The sequence below is a fragment of the Erinaceus europaeus genome, chromosome 3 (genome assembly GCF_950295315.1).
Source record: "Erinaceus europaeus chromosome 3, mEriEur2.1, whole genome shotgun sequence".
Taxonomy (NCBI): domain Eukaryota; kingdom Metazoa; phylum Chordata; class Mammalia; order Eulipotyphla; family Erinaceidae; genus Erinaceus; species Erinaceus europaeus.
In genome coordinates this window covers 68,062,527-68,084,469 of record NC_080164.1, presented here as the reverse complement: position 1 = coordinate 68,084,469, position 21,943 = coordinate 68,062,527, and the positions used below count along the sequence as shown (strand labels likewise).

At 39.4% G+C, this 21,943-nt stretch overlaps 2 protein-coding genes across 3 annotated transcripts in view; both read left to right on the top strand.

Annotated features, from left to right (window-relative positions):
* The window catches only part of IL1RL1 (interleukin 1 receptor like 1), a 47,065-nt gene that overhangs the window by 21,953 nt on the left and 3,169 nt on the right, over nt 1-21,943 (top strand). Inside the window, exons 2-10 of one of the 2 annotated variants that reach the window (XM_060187387.1) lie at nt 2,395-2,581; nt 3,342-3,552; nt 6,341-6,515; nt 6,612-6,774; nt 8,935-9,006; nt 11,190-11,331; nt 11,424-11,566; nt 16,976-17,122; nt 21,595-21,762. In XM_060187387.1, the coding sequence (XP_060043370.1) occupies nt 2,521-2,581; nt 3,342-3,552; nt 6,341-6,515; nt 6,612-6,774; nt 8,935-9,006; nt 11,190-11,331; nt 11,424-11,566; nt 16,976-17,122; nt 21,595-21,762 (1,282 nt within the window). In that variant the 5' untranslated portion in view covers nt 2,395-2,520. The remainder of the gene's footprint in view (nt 1-2,394; nt 2,582-3,341; nt 3,553-6,340; nt 6,516-6,611; nt 6,775-8,934; nt 9,007-11,189; nt 11,332-11,423; nt 11,567-16,975; nt 17,123-21,594; nt 21,763-21,943) is intronic. The other variant, XM_060187388.1, reaches the window with a different exon arrangement.
* Nucleotides 21,643-21,943, top strand: part of IL18R1 (interleukin 18 receptor 1) — a 68,111-nt gene continuing 67,810 nt past the window's right edge. Inside the window, exon 1 of the mRNA XM_060187390.1 lies at nt 21,643-21,762. The gene's annotated coding sequence lies outside the window, so the exon portion shown is untranslated. The remainder of the gene's footprint in view (nt 21,763-21,943) is intronic.

Genomic DNA, 21,943 nt, shown 5'->3' with positions numbered 1-21,943 from the left:
TTCCTTCTCTGCTGGTGGGAATGTCTATTGGTCCAACCCCTGTGAACAGAAGTCTGGAGAACTTTCAGAAGGCTAGAAATGGACTTTCTCTATGACCCTGCAATTCCTCTCCTGGGCATATATCTTAAGGAACCAAACACACCCATCCAAAAGGATTTGTGTATACCTATGTTCATAGCAGCACAATTTATAATATCCAAAACCTGGAAGCAACCCAGGTGTCCAACAACAGATGAGTGGCTGAGCAAGTTGTGGTATATATACATAATGGAATATTACTCAGGTATTTAAAATGGTGATTTCACCATTTTCAGTTTATTTTGGATGGAGCTTGAAGGAATTATGTTAAGTGAGATTAAGTCAGAAGCAAAGGGATGAATATGGAATGATCTCACTCATAGAAGTTGAAAAACAAGATCAGAAGGAAAAACTAAGCAGAACCTGGACTGGAGTTGCTGTATTGCACCAAAGTAAGACTCTGGAGTGGGAGAGGGGGAGGGGGTAAGTCCTGGAACACAATGGCTGAGGACCTAGTAAGAGTTGAATTGTTATGTGGAAAACTGGGAAATGTTATATTTGTACAAACTATTGTATTTACTGTAGAATGTAAAAACATTAATCCCCCAATAAAGAAATTTATTTGGTTATGCAAAGAGACTCTCATGCCTGAGGCTCCAAAGCCCCAGGTTCAATCCCCCACACCACCATAAGCCAGAGCTGAACAGTGCTCTGGTTTAAAAAAAAAAAAAATGTCCCTTATACATCCAAACTGAGGCCCCTACAAAAGTTGAAATCTATTTTAGGATGAAACTATATGACATAAACAAGATATTTACAAGCTCCCATGAAGGCCTGCTTCCTCTCACTACTTGCATCCTTGCTTTTGAAACTCTCTACAGCAAAGCTGTTGTACACTGGCTGAATCTGCCCAGTGTCTGCCAAAAGAAGTGCTTAGTATTCTGGAAAGACAGTCTCAAACTCCCCAAATTCCAAATGATTTATAACAACAACAACAAAAAAATACATATCCTTGACAAATAGTCATCTTTAGAAACTGATGCTAAAATAGAGGGAGATGATTTGGTTACTTTCTTTTAATGGTACTATGTCACACTACTCCTATGATTAAATATTTATGTACAAAGGTCAAAACTCCGTGGTACATGATGCACCAGCATTCTTCTAACAAGCTACAAATTCTGGCTGAAAATTGAACTTTTGTGTGGGTGGAGTGGTAGATTGTAGGATATCTTTGGGTGTCTTCCCTTTAATATATAAGAGAGCATAAAAACACACGAGGGGTCTGCCAAGAAGGAGCTGCCAAACTTGAAATTGTCCTTGGCTCGGGCACTGAGCTTAAAGTTTATTCCTCTCTGTTCTTCAGTTTTGGTAAGTATTCATTACTCATATAAAATTTGTAGTCAAAAATTTTTTCCATCCATGGTATAAGAAAGATACCAATAATTCATGTCTAGAAGAAGTGTACTTTCTGAACTATTAAGTGTCGTGTTCATTCTGCACATTTTATATTGGCTCCATCTCTCTCCTAACTTTCTAAGAAAAAACAAAAAATGACATAGTTAAAGAAAGCTTTTGTTGAAAGCAAGAAGATAAGCATGGAGAAAAAATTAGCAGAACTTTAACTATTCTCATATAGTCTTTGATAAATGTCACAGACATCCTGAGATAGGGACACATTTTAAGGGCTTCACTGAAGGCAATGATCTGATTGATGTTCTACCTGTCATTTTCTGTTCTTCTCAGTTTTGTACCAAGTGTCAGTGTGCCCAGTGTAGGTCAGTTTGCACATGTGGTGGCAACCTGTAGTTTTACACTAGCATTTATAATGTTACATTTTCTAGGCTCTGTTGAATGGTATGGCTTTAATATTGTCAAAAATGTATGTTCCCTTTTGTTCCTTGAATTTAGCTTTCAATACATTCTTTTTTTAATATTTTATTAATTTGTTATTTATTTATTTACTAGCTAGAGAGAGAGAGAAACTGAGAGGGGAGGGGGAGATTAGAGAGGGAGAGAGACAGAAAGATGCCTGCAGCATTGCTTCACCACTTGTGAAGCTTTCCCCTTGCAGGCAGGGATCAGGGGCTTGAATCTTTGACCGTACGCACCATAAAATGAGTGCTCAACCAGGTGAGCCACCACCTGGCCCTTCAATACATTCTTTTGAGGCTGAAAAATAACACAATCCTTGTGAGACCTATGTGATTCAAGATCCAGTGGGAATCACTGTGAAGATGTGTGTTGTTACAATCTTGGGGCACATTTAAGGATAGTAAAAACCTGCTGATTGGTTCATTTGCCTGGGGGTCAGTGAGTAACTACAAACCATGTGTGAACATTTTGCTTATGACTTTCTGTAATTTTTTTTTTCAGTAGAGCCACTGATAATTCTTTCCAGCAATAGGTCAGAGTTCTAGGAGGAAACATCATCATCCATCACAGATTCAGCTTAAATCATCTCAACAGCTGAAAATACAGATTCTAGATTGAAAACTGAAAATGAAGCACTTGACCTTGGCAGTTCTAACAATTCTCATACATTCAACAACAGCTAAGATTAGTAAGTATTGCTTTTCAGCTAAAATTTAAAGCAAGTTTTTTGTTGTTGTTGTAGTTATTGTTGTTATTGATGTTGTGGTTGTTGGATAGGACAGAGAGAAATGGAGAGAGGAGGGGGTAGCAGAGAAGAGGAGAGAAAAATAGACACCTGCAGGCCTGCTTCGCCAGCTGCTCTGAAGGTGGGGAGCCAGAGGCTCGAACCCGGGATCCTTATGATGGTCCCTGTGCTTTATGGGACGTGCACTACCACCCACTGCTCTACCACCTGACTCCCAATTTAAAGAACGTTTAAGTGACTTCAAGAATCCTTGCCTCATTTCAATATGCTTCCTTCTAATTTCAGCTGAGTTGTAACTTAGATAATTCATTTATGCTCTCTACTTATTCCTCACAAAAAATAGATCAGGACAAACTCTTCATAACAGATATATTCTGGTTTTAGTTTTACATAACCAAATGCATCAATATTTTTTTCAAAGTGATTTTCAAAGAGATGCTGTAAGCTTTTGCTGACCAACAACATACTTTGTGTAGATTCCCATTCTGAGACTTACCTCCAAATGTATTCATTAATCTATGTTACTCATTAAGCACCTTACAAGATGTCTTTATTACTTATGTACACTTTCCCAGTCTAGGTATCACGCAGTATGAACCGCTTCTAAATTTAATCCTATAACAGTGTATTAGGAATAGATGACTTGTAATTTTGTGTGTGTATGATTGTGACAGGACCATGTTTATTTTGTTTTCAATTGCAGTCAGATCATTCAGGGCCCTGGAGAAGGAGGCTTTAATTGTGACATGCTCCAGGAACAAAGCAACTAAATACCCCGTGGACTGGTATTCACCCCAAACCAACAAAAGTATTACCACCCAGAAAACAAATCGTGTATTTGCTTCAGGGAAATATCTTAAGTTTCTTCCAAGTGAAGTCACTGACACTGGAGTTTATACTTGCATTGTCAAAAGGTATTACCCACATAGCCACCAGTCTTTGGGACTGGTCCTTTTTTCTAATAATTGATAGTATAAACCTTCCTCATTTTCTTTTTTTTTTTTTTTACCTTTATGTTGCAATTGAATTTATAAAGTTATTTTTAATAAAGTGAATACTGGGGGAGGGGGCAGGGAATGGCTCACCTAATGGAGCCCACACTTTGCCATGTGTAAGGACTTGGGTTTGAGCCCCCTGCGTTAGCACAGAGGAGCAAACGGGAAGATTCACAGGTGGTAAGGCAGTGCTGTGGTGTCTCCTATTTCTGTCTCTTTCCTCTGTATTTCACCCTCTATCTGGGGGAGAAAGAAGAGACCACCAGGATCAGTGGAATCATAAAGGCATGAAGTCCCATTGATGATGCCCTGGTAGCAACTATTTAGTTCACTAAAAAAATTTTAGGGGGCAGGTGGTGACACATCTGGTTGAGTGCACATGCTGCAGTGCACAAAGACCCTGGTTCAAGCCCTCAGTCCCCACCCACAGGAGAAAAGCTTCGCAAGTGGTGAAGCAGTGCTACAGGAGTCTCTCTGTGTCTCTTCTTCTCTATCTCCATACAAATAAATTTTTTAAAAAGATTTTAAATGAGTACCTTTAGGAAAATACCAGTTTGCAGTTTATGATTATGAATTAAATTTTGGATTATAATATCAGGATTAATTTGTAGGCCAGTTAGAATTAAGTTTACCTTTTCCTTGTGACCATGAGAATAAAAAGTAGTAGATTACTTTTGGCTTAAAGTAAAAGCAAAATAGCACATAAATATAGTGACCTACCTTTTAGGTATCAAAGAAGCCTACACTGGTTTAAAGGGCAATTATAGATATCTTAAAACTGGGGTGCAAGCAAAAGATGGGTGTGTGAAATTATGAGCCTACAAACTAAAAGGTCAAATGACCTATATCAAGACAAGATGTCTACAGTTAGGTTTCTAGGTTCTAAAGTCAAACAAATTTTAGTTTAAAGTTATTCTCTGTCACTTGTTAGCTATGTGGTACTACCGACAGGTTATTTGTTTCTCAGTTTCCTCATCTGTAAAATACATATAGTAAAATAACTTCAGGGAGTTGGGCGGTAGCGCAGCGGGTTAAGCACACTTGGCCCGAAGCACAAGGACCCGCATAAGGATCCCAGTTCAAGCCCCCAGCTCCCCACCTGCAGGGGAGTTGCTTCACAGGCAGTGAAGCAGGTCTGCAGGTGTCTATCTTTCTCTCCCCCTCTTTGCCTTTCCCCCCTCTCTCCATTTCTCTCTGTCCTATCTAACGACATCAACAAAAATAACTACAACAGAAAGTCAGCTGTAGCGCAGCGGGTTAGGCGCACGTGGCACAAAGCGCAAGGACCGGTGTAAGGATCCCTGTTCGAGTCCCTGGCTCCCCAGTCGCTTCACAGGTAGTGAAGCAGTCTGCAGGTGTCTATCTTTCTCTCCCCCTCTCTGTCTTCCCCTCCTCTCTCCATTTATCTCTGTCCTATCCAACAACGAAGACAACAATAATAACTACAATAAAAAACAACAAAGGCAACAAAAGGGAATAAATAAAATAAATATTAAAAAATAAGTACAACAACAATAAAAGGGCAACAAAAGGGAAAATAAATAAATATAAATTAAAAAAAGAAAAGAAGAGATTTTTTAAAAAATAACTTAAGAGCATTCTAGTGAGAATCAAATTAGGTAATCTTAGTATCATAAATGGTGAATAGTAAGTTTTCAATACATGCTGGTCATCCTTAATATACCACATTCCTGATATTACAGCAGATATAGTAATGGCGGGGGGGAGGGGGCAGGTGGTGGCACAACTGGCTGAGCACACCAGGTGCGAGGAGCCCCACTCCTCGCCTGCAGGGGAGAGGCTTCACACTTGGCAAAGCAGTGTTTAGATGTCTCTTGCTCTCCCCTTCCATCTGCCTTCCCTCTCAATTTCTATCTTATTAAAAGAAAAAAATAAAATTGCCAAGAGCAATGGATTCATAATGCAGGCACTGAGTCCCAGTGATAACCCTGGTAGCAACTTTTTTATTTAATGACAAGGAATGGACAAACAAAATAGTTCACTTGGATAGTGTACTGCAACCCACATTGGAATCCTTACACACACACACACACACACACACACTGCATTGAAGGAAACTTTGATGGTATGGTCTCTCTCTCTCTCTCTCTCTCTCTCCTCTAGGGTTACTGCTGGGACTTGGTGTCTTCACTATGAATCCACTGCTCCTAGAGGCCATTTTTTCCCATTTTGTTGTCCTTGTTGTTACTGTTATTGTCATTGGTGCTATTGCTGCTATTGTTGGATAGGACAGAGAGAAATTGAGAGAGGAGGGGAAGACAGAGAGAGGCAAAGACAGACACCTGCAGATCTGCTTCACTGCTTGTGAAGTGACCCCCCCCAAGGTGGGGAGCTGGGGGCTCAAACTGGGATCCTTGCACTGGTCCTTGCACTTTGCGCCATATGGCTTAACCCCCTGCGCTGCCACCTGCTCCCCCCTCCCCCTCCCTCTCTCCCTCTCTTCCCCTCTTCCTCCTCCTTCAAAGAAAGATCAAGGAAGTCATTTTTAGGGATATTATAGAGGTTGTGTTATGTCTCAAAATTAACAAAAAGTATTTAAAATATCTGTATTTAATTGATTTTTAAATAATAAAAGAACCACTATATATCAACAGTTTTTATTTTTCAAAAAGCACTACTAAACATAGAATATAGGTATTACATCATACTAAGTAATTTTTAAAAATTGTTTGACTTATTTTAATAGTCCTACCTTCAATCAGACTGGTTATGTGGATGTCACCATATATAAAAAGCAACCAGGTTGCAATATTCCAAATGATCTGATATATTCAACAACATCTGGATCAGAAAAAAATTCGAAACTCTTTTGTCCTACTATTAATTGGTACAACTGGACAGCACCTATTGAGTGGCTTAAGGTAAAAGGAAATTTGGGTGAATCAATGAAGACTACACATTTAAAATACAGGCAAGTAAAGAATGATTAAACAAAAGAATGAACTTTTTCATTTCAGAATTGTAAGCCACTCCAAGGGCCAAAATATTATGCACACAAGGACTATTTGGTGATTGATGGCGCCACTAGCAAAGACTCGGGGGATTATATGTGTAGATTTGTGCACAATGAAAATGGTAGCAATTACACTGTGACAGCAACCCGATCATTCATAGTTAAAGGTAAACTGCTAAATTTTACAAAATAGAATATTTGAGGGAAAGATACGCGAAGGGGAAAAAAAACTGTGCCCTTCTGGTTGCCTTTCCTGTATTTCATCTTCCTGTGTGATGCTTCCTCCTGCTCATCTTATCATACACATTCTTTAAATGCACTATCAAGATTATGGAATTTCAGAGTGAGGTTACGATACTAATCCAAAACCACATCTATGCTCTCCTTTATGGCTGAATTTTTCAAAGATAATGTGGTCTGAATGCTAACTTAATTTATGGTGTTTTAATACAGTATAAATATTCAGAAATCCAGGGAAATTATTCTTCTGTCAATGTGTTTGTTGGCAGAGGATATTTTAAAAGAAAAAAATATATATTTTTAATATCTACCTTAACTACCTGGATAGAACAGAGAGAAATCGAGAGAGGAGGGGAAGACAGGGGCAGAGAAAGATAGATACCTGCAGACTGGCTTCACTATTTGTGAAGTGACTCCCGCCCCAACCCCGCCCCTGCAGGTGGGGAGCTGGGGTTACCATCCCCCCTTCTCCTCTCTCTCCTTACCCTCCCTCCCCCTCCTCCTACACATTATGATAGAGTGGTTTTGCATCCTGGTTTGCAAAGTTCTAATATTATGAATGACCTTAAGTAGTTCTCTTTTTTTTCTTTTCTTTTTATTTTAATTTTTTATTTATAAAAAGGAAACATTGACAAAACCATAGGATAAAAGGGGTACAGCTTTGCACAATTTCCACCATCAGAACTCTGTATCCCATCCCCTCCCCTGATAGCTTTCCTATTCTTTAACCCTCTGAGAGTATGGACCCAAGATCATTGTGGGATGCAGAAGGTGGAAGGCCTGGCTTCTGTAATTGCTTCCCTGATGAACATGGGTGTTGACAGGTCGATCCATACTCCCAGCCTGCCTCTCTCTTTCCCTAGTGGGGAAGGGCTCTGGGGAAGCGGAGCTCCAGGACACATTGGTGGGGTTGTCCGTCCAGGGAAGTCTGGTCGCATCCTGCTAGCATCTGGAACCTGGTGGCTGAAAAGAGCTAACATACAAAGCCAAGCAAATTGTTGAACAATCATAGACCTAAAGTAGTTCTCTTAATTTTAAGGTTTTTTGTTTTCAGATTCGCTTTCTACTCAGTGCTCACTTGAGGAAAAGACTTCACAATCACATGGGTCAAATCTACAAAGAAAAGATCTCTCTTTAGCATAGCTTGACCTATGGTCGCAAATGTAGCTACTGCAGATATTTAAGACAAAGCAATATTGGAGAAATGCTTTTCTTTTATTTCAGTGCTTCACTATAGAATGAGCCACAACGGTGGAAATCTGTGAGCAGGAGAATTATGAGTTTTGGGGTTTCTAATTTTTTTTTCAGATAAATCTATTTATATGAGAGAGGAAGTATACCACCTATCTCTCGCTATGTGGTATCAGGGGTCAGACCCTAGGTTTCACGTTTACAGATCCTATGCTCTACATGCTATTTCCCTGGCCACTTTGTGTTTATCATGTCCAAAAGTCTTTTGAGAGCTTCCCTGTAACCTTGTACTTATTCAGTACAATTGTGGTTTTCTAACAATTGATAATCAATTGTGATAGATGTGATCAATGCAGTAGGTTGGACTAGCATGTGTTTTAATGGTATCAGAGATAATATAAAATAGAAAACCACACCAGACATAGTAAGAAAGCATTACTCTAATGTCTTTTTAGAGGGGCGGGCAGTAGTAGTGCAGTGAGTTAAGAGCACTTGGCATGAAGCGCAAGGACTGGCGTGGATCCCCTGGTTCCCCACCTGCAGGGGGGCCACTGCACAAGCAGTGAAGCAGGTCTGTAGGTATCTATCTTTTTCTCCCTCCTCTGTCTTCCCCTCCTGCCTTGATTTCTTTGTCGTGTCCAGCAGTGTCAATAACAAGGGCAACAAAATGGGTAAAATGGCCTCCAGGAGCAGTGGATTCATATCGCTGGCACTGAGCCCCAGCAACAACCCTGGAGCCAAAAAAAAAAAAGCCTTTTTTTTAATGTATGTGTGTTTTTTGTCATTTTCAGGAAAATTTTTTGAATGTGGTTATAAAATAAGATAGAAGTATGAAAATGCAGCTTTTTTATGTTGATAACCATCCAATATTTCTCTTCTCTTTTTTTGTCTTTAAGGTGCAAAAGGCTTTACATTTTGTCCAGTCATTACAGCCCCTGCACATAATGAAACAAAGGAAGTGGAAATTGGTAAGAAAACCTTAAGACTACTGTAAATGTTGCCTGAAAAATTCTTTCATGGGAGCCCTGGTCTGACTCGCCCTGTAGGGATCAAGTGATTAGCAGGATTTTAGTGAATAATTGAGATACCATGTGAGGAAATCCACTCTGGCCCTTGCTCATATGAGATGTATACAGCCCTAGCATTGAGCGCAGGTTTATGGTAATGCTGGGGATTGAACCTGAGACTTGAGAGCCTCAGGCATGAGAGTATTGTATAACCACTATGCTGCCCCCTCTTACAGTCCTAGCATTATGTAACACTGATATTTGCTTTGCCCTGTGTAACATACAGTGCGGTGGTGTGTAATCTCACCCCATCCTCACTGCTGTCTAGGAGGAAAACTTATTCCCACATTACTCCTGAGATTGCTTGGGCACAGATAAGATCAGTGACTTGTCCGAGGTCATGGGTAATCAGTGACAAAAAGGACAAGAACCTAGACCTTCTATGTCCATCTCTGACTTTCCCCATCACTGTAAGAGGGGAAAGAATTCAGTGATCTTAACATGAAAAACAAGTCCACCTGTGACCTGGTCCTCACCTGCTCCATCTATAGTGATTGACCCTCATCATGACCTGGCTTCCCACCACGCCATCTTCCTCACAATTATTAAGCTCTTAGGCAGTATTTTCACATTCTCTCCCTTGCCTAGGCCCTTGCCTAGGTTTTTCATTCATATCTCTTAATGTTAAAATCAAATCTCTCCTCTGTGAAGTACCCCCTTTCCTGCCATGGCCATTGAGCATGCTCAAAGAGTTGTATCTAATCAAGTTCATAGGTACCACTTACATCGACAATTATAGCACTCCCCTCCTTCCTGCAAGATTTCTCCCTTAGTACTTCCACGCTCCTTTTTCAATCTTTCTACTGGAATGTTCCAGCTAGAATATATACATTGTCATCTACCAAGGTATTTTGAATTCATCCTTTTTCAAACACAGTCTTTGTTGTTGTCCTTATTGTTGTTGTTGTTACTTGGGCTTCCCTGCTCTGGACCTATGTTTCTCGTTTCTCTCTCTCTCTCTCACACACATACACACACACACACACACACACACACACACACACACCTGTAGTACTTCCTTGTGAATATACCAGGAGTTTGAAACAAATGTCCTCCTATCTTACTAGCCCCAAGATGCCTTCCCCCACCCCACCCCACCCCACCCCCAGAGTACTGCTCATCTCTGGCTTATGGTGGTGCTAGGGATTGAGCCTGGGACCTTTAGTGCCTCAAGCATGAAAATCCTTTTGTTGAACCACTATATGGTCCTCCCAGCCCAATGCCAAATTCTTTACACAGCTCCAAAGGGCTAAGAAAGGGTTGGTTAAATGTATAGCACATGGCAGGAAAGAAACCTCTAGGTTTTTCAGTTCTGAAAGGAGAAAATCTTAAACCAAAAGAATCTCAAAGGAGATAGAAGGTAAGCATATGTCAGGCAGTTACACACCTTGACTTCAACCAGATTGGGTAAAAAACAGGTTTACCTACAAAGATAATTTCTAGTGAGATAAAGAGAATTCATTAAGAAGAGAAAAGTGGATTGAACCAGTTAAAAAAATTAATTCCAGGGAGTCAGGCAGTATGTAGCACATTGGGTTAAGTGCAGGTTGCGCAAAGCACAAGGACCGACGAAAGGATCCTCATTCAAGCCCCCAGCTCCGCACCTGCAGGGAAGTTGCTTTACAGGCAGTGAAGCAGGTCTGCAGGTGTCTATCTTTCTCTCCCCCTCTCTGTCTTCCCCTCCTCTCTCCATTTCTCTCTGTCCTATCCAACAACAATGACATCAATAACAGCAACAATAAAACAACAAGGGCAACAAAAAGGGAATAAATAAATTCTTTAAAAATTTTTAATAAAATAAATTCCAGTTTATAATTCAGGGGAAATTCTGCTTTGTAATGTAGGATTGACAAAGCCAGAGCCATCTGCCTCTTCTTCATTTCAGGTGAACAGGGAGGAGAGTTGAACCTGGAACTTAGTAACTGTGATAAAAAAACACAATGGGGAGAGGGAAAGGAGCATAGTGAGGGCGTGGGAGGAGGAAGGCACTGAAGATAAGGATGGGGAGCAGAAATCAGTTCATGGCTGTTCACACTATTTGTGAAATTTAGATTCATTGGTGAATTTCTTGCCATCTCTCCTAGGAGGTACAGTGAACATAACTTGCTCTGTTTGCTTTGGGAGGGGCGCTCAGCTCATAACTACTGTCCAGTGGAGGGTTAACAATAAGATTGCTGGGCTCTCTGGAGAAGGAAGATTTCAAGAGGAAGAAGAGCAAAATAAAAGGTATCTTTATGTTGAGTCTAAAACACCCTTTTGCTTTATGAGCAATTTACCACTGCAGTCGAAACATTCAAAGTAACAAGTTGCCTTCTCAGTTCTAGCAATGATCTGGTTTGTGTAAACCGAGTTTTAAGAATAACTGATGTGAAAGAAGAGGATTTATTGCTGAAGTATGACTGTCTGGGCCTAAATCTGTGTGGCCAAAAACTGCACACCATAAGACTAAAGAAAAAGCTAAGTAAGAAGTGTTTCTGAGACTCTGGTCGCCTGTTTTTACTGTGTCAACTGTAAGCTGAAATTGCTCTCTAGAGATCAGTGTGTTGGAGTGTGGTTGCAGGGGGAATCTAGTAAGATCACAGAAGTGACGCATCTGATAAAGCGTGCTTCTCTTCTTGAGAAACTGACCTTGGCAGTGAGTTCTTCTCAGAATGTTGGCCTGATTATCTCTCTGTTGCTTTACTTCCTGCCAGTTCCTCTTCAACACCCTTCATCTTCCTTCTGCTTTCTGACTTCACTGACTCTGTCTCACAGTTTGTGAAAGAAAGCAGAGCAGCAGAAAATTGTAAACATGCTACTCTACTGCCTTTTATAATTTCGCATAGCATCTTGCAAACATGTTTCCTTTTAAAATACATATTTTACCATAAATAGCACGCATGGGGGGAAGGTGGTGGCACACCTGGTTAAGCTTTTACATTACAGTGCACAAGGGCCCAGGTTCAAGCCCCTGACCCCCACCTGCTGGAGGAAAGCTTCATGAGTAAAGAAGCAGGGCTGCAAGTGTCTCTGAGTCTCTCCCTCTTTATCTTGCCCTTCTCTCTCTGTTTCTTTCTGTCTCTATCCAAAAATAAATTTTAAAAAATATTTTAAAATGTAAATAACACATGTTGCTAGTGAGGCTGGCAAAGTGTATGAAAAAGTGAAGAATTTAATGACTGCAGGTGGGCATTTCAGTTGCTGCTGTATGCTATGGGGAGCCAGATAGCAATCCTGTTCCTTTCTTGCATCTGTTACTCAGCATGTGATTCAGGACAGATTCTCTGAGGATCTGTCCTTAACAAACAGTACAGGCCGTACACTTCTTCCTTGTATTTCTAGGGCATCCTGTCTATAGCAGCTCTCATCAAACTTGCAATCTATTTGAGAGTCTGCTCAGCACTATGTCACCTTCATAAGGACAGGATTGACATTTCACGTTTTTTGGTGTCCTCACTCTGCAGTGCAGTGCCAAAGGCCTAGCTCAATAAGTATTTGTTGAATGAAGAAATAAATGCACACCAAAGTTATCAAGAAAGACTGGTTTAGTATATTTCTGTTTCTTTAGCTTCAAGACTTGATTATGCAAAACCAAAATCTTAAATTTATGTACATTAAGTTGAACAGCTCTTCCTATAAACAGGGAAAGCTAAATTATGTATACCATCCCTATAGTCTTATCTGAACCTAACATACTTTTAATAACATCATTTTTATTTGATGCAATAAAATATAGTTGTAATGGATGCATGAGACTGACTACTCTTCAGTGGATGAATTTCAGTCACTGCATGTAATTTTTAAATGCATAACATTTTCTGTCACGGATTATTGGAATCACGTAGATGCAGGGAGAGGAGAGTGATCTGCTTGGGACACTGGCATTGAAAGCATGCATTTTGGAGAAACCAAAACCTCTATAAAGTCATTATGCTTTTTATTATCGCCATGTCCAGACAATATTATACAAATCGTTGGTGACATGGTTTTCTCTTTAGAAGCAGACTTCCTCCCACCCACATGGTGTGTCATGACATGCAATGATGTCAGTGAAATAGCTTAACAAACAGTTACTTCCTAACCACCTGTCAATTGCCTAACATGTTTGCATCTGTATTTCCAGGCAGACTTCTTATTTGTTGCACGCAATGTTTGATTTGTCATAAAAGGACAAGAAGAAAAAAATAGTTATTTATACTTTTGTCCTTCCATGTACATCTATATCAAAAGGCTTTGAGGTTCTTGTTGAATAGCCAAAGGCTAACTAAATTCTCACTTTATATGCAGAAGCAGTATGTAGCCCAGATTACACCTGTATAAACACACAAAGGCACACTTCAGTGAAAAGGAGATAGACGTGATGAAATAGTAGGCCACCAGTAACATGTTCTTGTTAAATCTCTGACAGAGGTAGTGGTGAGATTTTTTTTTGTTTTTATTTTGACTTTAACTCTTGCTTTGTTGATTTTTCTAAGACAGAATCACAACACTACAGATTATTTTAGGTGCTATTGTGTTCCATGGGTCAAATTTCATTCTGTTATAACTCCATCACCCATGACATGGGAGCAACATGGAGATGCTCTGTAAGGACAATATTTGTGGTGGTGGGCATGTTGGATTCTGAAGGAGAGGAGACTCCACACTCCACACCCAAGACTGCCATTGTATCCTTCTCCCATGCTTTGCTTCTGTTGTCGTTCGTGTGAATGTTTTCTGGTTACATGTGTATTTACTTGGTGATTTTGTTCCTTCTTGTTTATTTGTATTTGCTACATTTCACCTGCTTTCCTCAAATCAACATGTTTATACTGTTACAACAACTGTGTAAATTAAAGTTTGTTGCTACTGCTGTTTTCTTGTCACACTGAATTCCTTTACTTCTAGTAGTATAATAAATGAAATTACACTGCTATCTTAAATTTCAAAAGCAAAAACCTAAAAAGCCATATCTCCATGGTTAAATAAACATTTATGGCTTCCTATGTACCAGGACCTCCGTGATTATTTTCCATTTAGCTTTTTATTTATTTTTCTCGACATCCCACGAAGAAAAGATTGTTACTATCATCTAACTCTATAAATAAGAAAATTGAGGCAATGGAAAACTGAGTCATGCCACAAACTATATTTATAGAGTCAGGATTCAAACACAAGTAGTGTTTACCTGTTTTAAGCACTTATAGGATGCATAGTTTTTAGTTATCACATATAAAGATAACCCTATACTCAAAGTTATTATCACTTAGGTAATTAATTTCAGCTAGCTATAATATCTTAGATTGACTTCTTTCTTCTGACTGAAAGCAGTCACATACATAGTTACTTCACAAAAAACTCCACAAGAAACATAGGTTCCAAGTGTATCTCCAGGTAGGATTTTTAAGAAAAATGAACTGGATGGGAATCCCATCAAAATGACTTCCTTAGGAAGGAAGAGAAAGACAACTACCAAATAGCTTCACTCATGTGGAATATAAGGAATTGAAATAGATGAACTTGCACTGGAACTTCAGGGGTGAGGTGAAGATTGACCAAGCTGTATCCAAGACTTTGGGAAAACTCTCCTGGTAATCTTGGATGGGAGGTGGGGGTGTGTCACAACTTTGGTGGTGGGTACATTGTGGAACTCTACCTCTGTAATCTTATAATCTTATAAACCACTAGTAAATCACTAGTTTAAAAAAAAAAAGAAAGAAATGCCTTATTTAGGGGGAATAATTGTCACTTAGACTTATGACAGAGGCCTGTAGATAGCTCAGCAAGTACCCCTTACTCTGCCTGAGACCCTGAATTCCATCCCTAACACCACTTGAAAGTATCATGGAACCATGGGCAGCACCAAAGAATTCTATGGGTGGTGAAGTGGTACTTTGGTGTCTCATCTCCTTTCTTTCTGTCTCTTCTCCATTGTCTCCCTCTCCTCTCTTTAAGCACCCAGAGTTTAAAAAGTGGGTTGGGGAAGCCACTCGGTGGTATCAAACAAATGCAAGGCTCTCAATTCACTCCGGGCATAGCATTAAAAAATTAAATAAAATATGCATAGGAAAACATGCGTGACTGAGGCCACAGTGTCATACACACACAAAAATTATGGCAGCATAGAGAGTAAGCTTTTGGTTGACTTTCAGCTTTTCTCTCCTAGCTTTGAATCACTTCACCTTGTTCATTCTTGATTTCATGCTGTTGAATACTCAGGGGAATGATGAATTGTTGGGAGGGATTTACAGATACAGGCCAGTGCCTTTCTATGTTAAAACTCAAATCCTATGTTTCTAGACTTCAGATGTAAATGAACAGTGAACCATATAACCAAACCTCACTAGAGACCATCCTCACATTCATTTCTAAGTGGAAATACTGGAAAGATGGGATTTTTGGTCCCCTAAAGAGGGAAGTAGATTTATTAACTAAGCTTAATTATCAGTTACTTAATGAAGCTTAAAAACTATTAATGAGAATATTCCACATGTTCAATTTGCTATAAATCCTTAAGGTGGACACGGCCATGTATATGTAAATTATGAAGTGATAAGTATAAGAAAGTTGTGTCCAGCATAAGAGAGCTAAGGATGTCGTTAAGTCCTAGAATTCAATAACTTGACTTCTCCATCAGGTATGCCTTAGAGACACACATGGCTCTTCTTTCTTCCCTTCTTCCCTACTCCATCAAACCCAGGCATAAGATTCTAAGATTCATTTGATTCTTTCTTGTTGATGCCCCCAGCATCATACTTATCCATTTCTTTCTGTTTTGTTACATATCACCCCACACACTGTATTAACTTACTTTTCTTTTTTTAAAAATATTTTAATTTGTTTATTTATTACTGGATAGAGACAGAGAGAAATTGAGAGGGGCGGGGGAGGGCGAAGGGTGAAAGACACCTGAAGCCCTGCTTCACTGCTCATGAAGCTTCCCCCTGCAGGTGGGGACCAAGGGCTTGAACCTGAGTCCTTATGTTCTGTAATTTAACTTATTTTGCCACTAGACTTTGTGTATCTACAGTCTTTTCCCATATAAACAAATTTTCTGCTATCATAAAATCAATGTTGCTTGTAAGTTACTTTCATTGTTAATGCCTGACTCAATACACCTCAGCAACTCCCGTGAACTTTTAGAATAAAAGGAAAAAGCCGCATCTGGGGCCTCAAGTCAGAAGTGAATCCTGATACACCTTTCTAGTAGCACTGTCCACTAACCCCCCAAACTGAATGGCTCTAGCTCCTCAGAAAGCACATTCCTATCTCCGTACTGAGCAGTCTCCTCTCTCATCAGGAGCATATTTCCACTTTTTCAGTTCTCTGAGTCTTCCCCACTTCTTCAGCGACCTCCTCTTGCAAGAACCCTTCTTCACTTAGTCCAGTATGGAATCTTGCCAGCTAAAGCCATGCCTCTTACCTCCATCTTACTTAAGCTTACATGAATCTTAAAGTCTGCTTTAATTTGAAAATTCCTCATAATGCCTAGGCATACTGCCAATACCTTACACATTGTAAAGGCTCAATAAAGGCTCATTTAGTTATTTTCAAAGCAGCAATAAAAATTAAACAGGAGCGGGCAGTGGCACACCCAGGCTAAGCGCAAATAGTACAAAGCTCAAGGACCCATGCTAGGATCCCAGTTTGAGCCCCCAGCTCCCCACCTGCAGGGGAGTCGCTTCGCAAGTGGTGAAGCAGGTTTGCCAGCATCTGTCTTTCTCACCCCCTCTCTATCTTCCTCTCCCCTCTCAATTTCTCTCTGAGCTATAATTAATTAATTAAAGTAAACATCTCTTCTATGACTCTTGCATTTCCTACAGAGGCCAGCATCCATATATTTTGTGCATTTGTTTTCTTCCATGTTTGATTAATAGTAATTCTCATTTTTCTCCTACTACCTTTTGTATAGTTGATCATCAAAGCATCTACTACCTAGTCATAGGATTCAGCATATTGCTAATGCTACTCAATGTCTTGGTGATAATGCTAAAAGTGTTCTGGATTGATGTCATTCTGTTCTGGAGAGACATAATGAAACTATACAAAACTAGAGATGGTAAGTGGCAAGCTTCAAGATTGGATCAGTAGAAAATGTCCTGTAATGGTCATCGTTTGTTTATGAACTCTCAATTGTTTTGCTACGAAAGTCAGTTGCCCTTCTGCTTGCTAACATAAGTCAGTTAGCTCACTAAGAAGTCATTCCTCCAGGGGCTGGGTGACGGTGCACTTGGTAGAAGTCATACTTTACCATGTGAAAGGACTCGGGTTCAAGTCCCCAGTCCTTACCACAGGTAGGAAGTTTCGTGAGTGGTGAAGCAGTACTGCTTCCTCTTTTTTCTCTCCCTTCCTTCCTTCCTGATTTCTTGTTCTATCCAATAGATAAATAAGATTTTTTCATATATTTAGGATGGCCATATTCAGCTCTAAGAGACATTGCTCTACAATCTTCCACACTATATGTGCAAATTGACAGTCCCTCAAAGAGTTCAAGGGATCCAGTTGCCATGTATCTATCTTTAGTTATTTCATACAGTGAAAACTTCAGTACCGTAAATTTAGCAGGTGAACTTTGTCAATTAATATAAAAACTAACATCTGAGGTCAAGTTCAATGGCATTGATTTTATATTCATGACCAACTAACTGAATAATTAGTCACAGTAGTAATTAATCCACTAGTATACCTACCATTTGAGTCATGTTACATCATACCTCAAGGCCTTACCTTTTTGTAGGTAAAATAAATACTTGTTTTAGTAGGTACTTGGCATTCTCTCTCTTTAGGCTGGTTTTATGGACATGTAGTGAAATCACAGTGTGACTATGGTCTGCTGATGACTAATAAAGTGAAGTGAATTTCAATTAGATAATCTCTTTCATCAAGTGACTCATATTTTTGCCTACATTTTACTAAACCATTTTATTACTGAGTAATAGGAGTGGTACTCAAGTTAATAGATAGCTTTACTATACATATATATATATATATATATATTATAAATATCTTAAATTACACAAATTTATTTTTTATCTTGATTATAACAACAATGAATAATTTCCAACTTAATTATACTTCCCCTTTGATTTGTGATTTTGGTTATATTTAAGAGATCTGTCTGGAGTTGGGCAGTAGTGCAGCGGGTTAAGCGCACATGCTGCGAAGAAGTGCAAGGCAGCATAAGGATCCTGGTTAGAGCCCCAGCTCCCCACCTGCAGGGGAGTCGCTTCTCAATCAGTGAAGTATGTCTGCAGGTGTCTATCTTTCTCTCCCCCTGTCTTCTCGTCCTCTCTCCATTTCTCTCTGTCCTATCCAACAACAACGACATCAATAAAAACTACAACAATAAAACAACAAGGGCAACAAAAGGGAATAAATAAATATTTAAAATAAAAAAGAGATCTGTCCTTGATTTCAAACTATATTAAAAAATGATAGTAATCAGAATAATATTTAACAGTTACACAGATCAAAGAAACAGAACTGAGAGCTAAATAACGGTCAATTAATTTAAGACAAAGGATGTAAGAATAAGCAATGGTTGGTGGGACAATGGAGTTTTGGTAGTGGGTGTTGTGTATGTAGAAATATATCCCTGTATAATTTTATAGATACTATAGAACTAAATTAATTCACTAATTTAAGTATGTTTTTTTTTTAATCAGAGCCCTGTTCAGCTCTGGCTTATGGTGGTACTGGGGATTGAAACTGGGACCTCTTCTGCTTTAAGAGTGAAAGTCTTTTTTTGACATGCCCATTTTTTTTTATTTAAGAAAGGATTAATTAACAAAACCATAGGGTAGGAGGGCTACAATTCCACACAATTCCCACCACCCAATCTCCATTTCCCACCCCCTCCCCTGGCCCCATGCACATGCCCATTTTTAAGAAGTCACTCCCCATACTGCCTTGCTGTTTCTGATGGTTCTATAATTCATCTCAACCACTCAGACTTTTCCCCAATAGGATCACTGATCCTACTAAAGCCCAAATAACAGAATCTTGTTTAAGCTCACGAAAGTTTAAGACTGTATTAAGATTGGAAGATTGTATTGGAAAAACTTTATGGAATTTAAAACATTAGCCAAATTTTTCCTGTTTTCCAGACATGAATAGGATAGAAAGATCCACCTAAATGCAAATGTATTTTACCAGAAATCCTGTTTTATGCACAAGAAAGAAGACAGTGCTGCTTACTAAATGTGAATAGTATTGTTTCATTTGGAGGTAGATGTACCTTAGTCTTTCCATATAGTCCTCTCAACTAGGGCTGTTTGTTTGATTTGCTTTGAGGAAATTTTACCCCTTTAAAAATATCCTGTGATGAAGAAGAAAAGGGAAGGACACTCTGAAATAGTAGTAGATGTAGGTGTGGCTCCAAAAGGAAGTGAATAAAAATGGGCAAAAGAAGATAGATGATAGATAGATGGATAGATAGATAGATAGATAGACAGACAAATAGATTGATAGACATGCAGATAGGCAGATAGACAGATGGATATTCAGACCATATCTATGGCCTTGAGAGAATATTGTAGTTTCCAAAGGGGATAGGGGACACAGAACTCTGATGGTGGGAGTGGCATGAAATTATACCCTATGGGGACTGGGTGGTGGCGCACCCGGTTAAAGGCAGACACTACAGGGCATAAGGACCAGGTTCAAGCTCCTGGTCCCCACCTGCAGGAGAAAAGCTTTGCAAGTGGTGAAGGTGCTGCAGGTGTCTCTCTCCTTCTCCCTTTCTATTTTCCCCTCCTCTCTCAATTTCTCTGTATCTATCCAATAATTTTTTTTTTAATTTTGGGGGTCGGGCGGTGGCGCAGTGGGTTAAGCGCATGTGGCTCAAAGTGCAAGGACCGGCATAAGAATCCCGGTTTGAGCCCCCGGCTCCCCTACTGCAGGGGGGTCGCTTCACAGGCGGTGAAGCAGGTCTGCAGGTGTCTATCTTTCTTTCCCCTTCTCTGTCTTCCCCTCCTCTCTCCATTTCTCTCTGTCCTATCCAACAACAAACGACATCGACAATGGCAATAATGATAGCCACAGCTACAACAACAAGGGCAACAAAAGGGGGAAAAAATGGCCTCCAGGAGCGGTGGATTCATGGTGCAGGCACCGAGCCCAGCAATAACCCTGGAGGGAGGAAAGAAAAAAAATTTTTTTTAATTAAAAAAAAATGATACCTCTATTACTTTATAATTTTGTAAATAATAAACTTTTAAATAAATAAATAATTATTTAAAAATCTTATGTTTTGCCTACATTAAACCTTAGAATTTTCACTTCTCCAACATAAACTTGGGGAAAACAAAAGATAAAACTAATATCCATCCAAACACAATGAAAGTTTCCTTATAAAACAACAAGGGCAGAGTCGGGTGGTAGCGCAGTGGGTTAAGCGCACATGGCTCAAAGCGCAAGGACCAGCGTAAGGACCAGGTTCGAGCCCCAGCTCCCCACCTGCAGGGGAGTCGATTCACAGGCATTGAAGCAGATCTACAGGTGTCTATCTTTCTCACCCCCCTCTCTGTATTTCCCTCCTTTCTACATTTCTCTTTGTCCTGTACAACAAAGACATCAACAACAACAACAATAATAACTAAAACAACAATGAAAAACAAGGGCAACAAAAGGGAAAATAAATAAATATTAAAAATAATAATAATAAAAAGAAAGAGATCATAAAACAACAAGGGCATAAAAAAGGAAAATAAATAATAAAAAATAAAAAGAAAAAAGAAAGTTCTTATCTATGACTACTAATAAATTATTAATAAAACATGATAGTATTGTTTAAACCAAAATAGACAATTTCTTGATTGTTCTCAATTACTTGGTCAAAGATAATAAAAATGAGAACAACCTTGGAATTAAGACTATGACCTCCTATTGACTTTATGTGTCTGTGAATATTATCAACAGTGGATTCATAGTGCAAGCACCAAGCACCAGTAATAATCTTGGAGGTTATATATATATAAAGACAGTACAGAAACACAGAAGGAAAGGAGGAAAGAATTATTTTTATTACTTCATATCTTAATTCTAGACTATTCCAGGGACAAGACTCATTCACCAAAAACCATAAATGTAGCTTAAAGAAAACCTACTGAAAGTCAAGTGGGGAGTCGGGCAATAGCACAGCAGGTTAAGCGCAGGTGACACAAAGCGCAAGGGCTGGCGTAAGGATCCCGGTTTGAGGCCCTGGCTCCCCATCTGCAGGGGAGTCGCTTCACAGGCGGTGAAGCAGATCTGCCGATGTCTGTCTTTCTCTCCCCTTTCACTGTATTCCCCTCCTCTCTCCATTTCTCTCTGTCCTATCCAACAACAACGACAGCAATAAAAACAATAATAATAACTACAACAATGACAAAACAACCAGGGCAACAAAAGGGAAAAAAATAGCCTCCAGGAGCAGAGGATTTATGGTGCAGGTACTGAGCCCCAGCAATAACCGTGGAGCCAAAAAAAGAAAGGCAAATGAAAATATTTTCAGCCAAGGAATAAAACCGTAATTTTTGTTATCATTTTTAGATGGAAAGCTCTATGATGCATACATTATCTACCCTCGGAACTATACAAGCAGCCCCAGTGCAGCTGGTTCTGTGGAGTACTTTGTTCACCAGGTTCTGCCTGATGTTCTTGAAAATAAATGTGGCTATAACTTGTGCATTTATGGGAGAGATCTACTTCCTGGAGAAGGTAAAGTTATCAATATATACCAGAAAAAGAATTTAGATAGTCTTACATTTGTATATTTCTCTCTTTTCTCTTTTTTTATCTTATCTATAAAAAGGAAACACTGACAAAACCATGGGATAAGAGGGGTACAGCTCCACACAATTCCCACCACCAGAACTCCGTATCCCATCCTCTCCCTTGA